Source organism: Triticum aestivum, chromosome 5A (genome assembly GCF_018294505.1).
Source record: "Triticum aestivum cultivar Chinese Spring chromosome 5A, IWGSC CS RefSeq v2.1, whole genome shotgun sequence".
NCBI classification, from domain to species: domain Eukaryota; kingdom Viridiplantae; phylum Streptophyta; class Magnoliopsida; order Poales; family Poaceae; genus Triticum; species Triticum aestivum.
This window is the reverse complement of record NC_057806.1, coordinates 408,619,150-408,624,113: the sequence shown is the minus strand read 5'-3', so window position 1 is coordinate 408,624,113 and position 4,964 is coordinate 408,619,150. Positions and strand designations below refer to the sequence as shown.

Here is a 4,964-nt window from a genome sequence, read left to right as displayed (position 1 = left end):
TTCCCTCTCCTCCTTCCCCCCAAGTCCTAATCCAACTAGGGAAAGGGGGGAGTCCTACTCCCGGTAGGAGTAGGACTCCTCCTGTGCGCCTCCTCCTAGGGCCGGCCACACCCCCCTTGCTCCTTTATATACGGGGGCAAGGGGCACCTCTAAACACACAAGTTGATCCTCGTGATCGTTTTCTTAGCCGTGTGCGGCGCCCCCTTCCACCATACTCCTCGATAATATTGTAGCGGTGCTTAGGCGAAGCCCTGCGACGGTAGAACATCAAGATCGTCACCACGCCGTCGTGCTGACGGAACTCTTCCCCGACACTTTGCTGGATCGGAGTCCGGGGATCGTCATCGAGCTGAACGTGTGCAGAACTCGGAGGTGCCGTACGTTCGGTACTTAGATCGGTCGGATCGGGAAGACGTACGACTACTTCCTCTACGTTGTGTCAACACTTCCGTTGCCGGTCTACGAGGGTACATAGACAACACTCTCCCCTCTCGTTGCTATGCATCACCATGATCTTGCGTGTGCGTAGGAAATTTTTTGAAATTACTACGTTCCCCAACACTATCACTGGCGAGCGGGCACCCGTCACTGATGCCATGTGATGACCCACAAGTATAGGGGATCTATCGTAGACCTTTCGATAAGTAAGGGTGTCGAACCCAATGAGGAGTAAAAGGAAATGGCAAGCGGTTTTCAGCAAGGTATTCTCTGCAAGCACTAAAATTATCGATAACAGATAGTTGTGCGATAAGATAATTCCTAACGGGGTAACAAGTAACAAAAGTAACTAAGGTGCAGCAAGGTGGCCCAATCCTTTTGGTAGCAAAGGACAAGGCTGGAAGAACTCTTATATAATGCAAAGCGCTCCCAAGGACACATGGGAATTACTGTCAAGCTAGTTTTCATCATGCTCATATGATTCGTGTTCGTTACTTTGATAATTTGATATGTGGGTGTACCGGTGCTTGGGTGCTGCCCTTCCTTGGATAAGCCTCCCACTTATGACTAACCCCTCTCGCAAGCATCCGCAACTATGAAAGAAGAATTAAGATAAATCTAACCATAGCATGAAACATATGGATCCAAATCAGCCCCTTACCAAGCAACACATAAACTAGGATTTAACCTTCTGTCACTCTAGTAACCCATCATCTACTTATTACTTCCCAATGCCTCCCCCTAGGCCCAAACAATGCTGAAGTGTCATGTAGTCGACGTTCACATAACACCACTAGAGGAAAGACATCATACATCTCATCAAAATATCGAACGGATACCAAATTCACATGATTACTTATAACAAGACTTCTCCCATGTCCTCAGGAACAAACGTAACTACTCACAAAGCATATTCATGTTCATAATTAGAGGAGTATTAATTACCATTAAGGATCTGGACATATGATCTTCCACCGAATAAACCAACTAGCATCAACTACAGGGAGTAATCAACACTACTAGCAACCCACGGGTACCAATATGAGGTTTTGAGACAAAGATCGGATACAAGAAATGAACTAGGTTTTGAGAGGAGATGGTGCTGGTGAAGATATTGATGGAGATTGACCCCCTCTCGATGAGAGGATCGTCGGTGATGACGATGGCTTCGATTTCCCCCTCCGGGAGGGAAGTTTCCCCGGAAGAACAACTCCGCCGGAGCCCTAGATTGGTTCTGCCCAAGTTCCACCTCGAGACGGTGGCGCTTCGTCCCGAAAGCTTCCTCTTGATTTCTTTTCCAGGTCAAAACACACCATATAACAGAAGATGGGCACCAGGGGCCTGCCAGGTGGCCCACGAGGTGGGGGGCACGCTCAGGGCGTAGGGCGCGCCCTCCACCCTTGTGGATGCCTGATGGGTCTCCTCTGAAACTTTCTTCGCCCAATATTTTTTATATATTCCAAAATAATTCTCCGTGAAGTTTCAGGACTTTTGGAGTTGTGCAGAATAGGTCTCTCAGATTTGCTCCTTTTCCAGTCCGGAATTCTAGCTGCCGGCATTCTCCCTCTTCGTATAAACAGTGTGAAATAAAAGAGAAAAGACATAAATATTGTGCCAAAATGTGTAATAACGGCCCATAATGCAATAAATATCAATATAAAAATATGATGCAAAATGGGTGTATCACCATGTTAGTAGTGGCGGGAGGTCAGTGGCAGGCGGCCCTAAGAGCCTCGCCTGCCATTGTTGGGATTTAGGTGCCCACCACTGCTAGGCATTCCTGTAGTGGTGTGCCTGCCGATGCCACTGAACTTCACCAAGCACTTCCCCATCATCCCTCAGGAATTCAAGCTCAAGACCAACACCGGCTACACCTGGAGGGTGCCGCTCCAGGTGATCAACAGCAGGGTCACTCTTGACCAAAGTTGGGCCCCCTTCCCCAATGTTCACCAGATCAAGATCGGATACCTAGTCACTTTCAAGCTGCTAACTCCCGGCACCCGCAAGGTGATCGTCTTCAACCAAGACAACGTCGAGGTGGTGACGAAGTGCAAGAAAGATGATGTTGCCTTCGCCATGAATGTCTAGAAAGTTCACTCTTGAGTGGTTTGCTAGCGTTGAACGGTTTGTTAAAGACTGTTTAATTATGTGGCACTATGTTGAACTGGTTGCTATTTCTGTCCTGCCTGCGAGCGAGCCGGTAAGCTTACCACTTCAAAAGGAGGTTACCACACAACATGTGTTGCATTTAACCAAACAGTCTGACTTGCGTTTGTGTCTAAACAAACCCGCAACCAAACAACATGACTTGTGTTTCTTCGCAGTTGGGGTAGAGGGTATGCAGACAACTAAAAAAATGTGCAGATGATGACTTTTTGCGTGCATTTGCTCAATCAACCTCAACTAGGACAAATATGCAAAGTAGAAAAAAAAACAATGCAGACAACCAAAGACCCCTAGCCCTTCTCGCGCATCACGTTTTCATCCGTCAGATCTCGACCGGAAACAACACAAAGTCATCTCGTGATCCATCGTGATGCGAAAGACCCAACCAGGCCGAGATACCGTGCGGCAAAACGCTTCCGCACCGCACGTCTCGTACGCCGCCCCACACGGCAGTACGTGGCATCCGATCGAGGTCGCGGCGCGGGCTCCCGGCCGATATATATCCGAACCAAAAACCGTGCGCGATCAGACGGCGCGATCACGCGGCCTCTCACGCCACACCGGCCCGGGACCACCCGCCCGGGGCACCCGGCTGGACCACCCGCCCGGGGCACCCGGCACTGCGTAAATGCAGACGTTTCTTGGATGGCGTTAATTGCAGGCTTTTCTTTAGATGGCGTTAAGTGAGTAGGAGAAAGCCCGGGGCAGTTTTTTTTGGTTTTTTCTGGGCCAGCGACAACCGGGCGCGTCCTCGGCTCGCCTTGAAACGGGCGTGTCTGACGAAAACTTTTGGCCCTGCTCTGCTGTCATCCATCCCCTCCGCTTGAGTGATGGCAATGGAGTCACGCTCTCTGCTCCACCCTTTGCGATGCCTTTGCGTGGAAAGATTGTTCATGTGTGCGTTACCACAAGAACGGCATGTTTTTGCTCCAAAAGGGAGACGTTTTCAGGTTTACAAGAAACCCGCTTCTTAGGAGTTTTTTCTTTCGGTAAATTTTCAATCTATTCATCATCAATCATGATAGTACAACACATATCAGAAATAATAAAAATTACATCCAGATTCGTAGATCACCTAGTGACGACTACAAGCATCGTCATCGCCTCAGAGAAGTACTTCTTGTTTCTATGGGAATTGAACTATCTGAGTGGGCGGAATTTCCATGTTTCTAGAGAAATTGAAAGGTTTGGAGGGATTTTTCCATGTTTCTATGGAAATTGAACTGTTTGGCACCTGCAAGATTTGCAAAAGCAAGTGTATGCGAGTTGAATTCTTTGCGATGTGGGTTATTTCGATGTGTTCTATGGATATTGAGCTGCTCGAAGCACGGGAAATTTTCTTTGAAGAAATAACCGAACTAGAACACAGAGAATTTCCATGTTTGAGAATGGACGGTCGGAACAAATAAGTTCTGCAGGGATTGAAGCGCTTGCTTCCTGGGAAAAAAAATGCATCCTATGGAGTTAAGATTAGTCAGTTCTGAAGATCCAAATAAAGGCACATGATGAAAAAGAAGATGTGTGAAGGAGGTCCATCATGGATCAGATTCTTGTACTTGATCCCTGATGGTGAGCAGTAGCAGTAGCAGGATCGCTTCTCTCTCCTCTCACCAACCGACTTCACAGGACAAAGCAATCATTCCATCCGATCTGGCCTGAAAGAAAGACACCAGCGCCAGTAGGCCATACAACACACAAACACAAACACAGATACATACTGATACAGCCACACACTGCTGCCTGCATCTTTGTTTCATCTCTGACAACAAGCTGCCCATGTCCATATCTCTCAGCTCAACGCTAAAACAAAGAAGAAAACGAAAAAAAAAAGAGGAAGTCTCAAATCTGCCTGCCGCTGAGCCCTGGCCATGGATGGCCACAGCAGAAATCTAAATCTGAACAGAGGAGAAGAGGGCGCTGGCGGTCTGTCTCTTCTACTGGGCAGGGCGCGGCCTCTTGTAGCCCCCCTTGGAGGCGTCGGAGGCAGCGGGGGCGGAGCCGTTGGTGAGGGAGCTGGAGAAGGAGCAGGAGAGGGCGTTGTAGAGGTCGACGACGCGGGCGATGTTGCCGTTGAGCTCGCGGATGAGGGCGACGTTGCGGCTGAGGCCACCGGCCTCGAGCGACTCCTGGTTCTGGGTGATCTCCTGGATCAGAATCCGGTTCTTCTCCAGGATCACCTGCACCTCGGCGAAGCTCCGCTGCAGCGCCTGCACCGCCCGCCCGTTAGCCGCGCCGTTGCCCATCCCCCCGGCTCCTCCTCCGTTCGGAAGCACCTCCCGGCCGCTGCTGTTCTCCATCCTCCCTGGCCCGGTCGCCCTGATCTAATTCTGCGTGCGGGAGGAAGATGGATACCGAGGAGG

The 4,964-nt window shown here is 49.6% G+C and overlaps 1 protein-coding gene across 1 annotated transcript; it reads right to left on the bottom strand.

Moving 5' to 3' along the window:
- Positions 1–4,319: 4,319 nt before the first annotated feature.
- On the bottom strand, positions 4,320–4,958 carry LOC123107019 (protein ELF4-LIKE 3-like). Its single transcript, XM_044529030.1, has one exon. The coding sequence runs from the start codon at positions 4,899–4,901 to the stop codon at positions 4,539–4,541; it is 363 nt and encodes a 120-aa protein (XP_044384965.1). The 5' UTR covers positions 4,902–4,958; the 3' UTR covers positions 4,320–4,538.
- Between the last annotated feature and the right edge of the window lie 6 nt (positions 4,959–4,964).

What these genes read in the sequence shown, in the direction of transcription:
- LOC123107019 (XM_044529030.1), bottom strand. Translation starts at nt 4,901, where the DNA reads ATGGAGAACAGCAGCGGCCGGGAGGTGCTTCCGAACGGAGGAGGAGCC.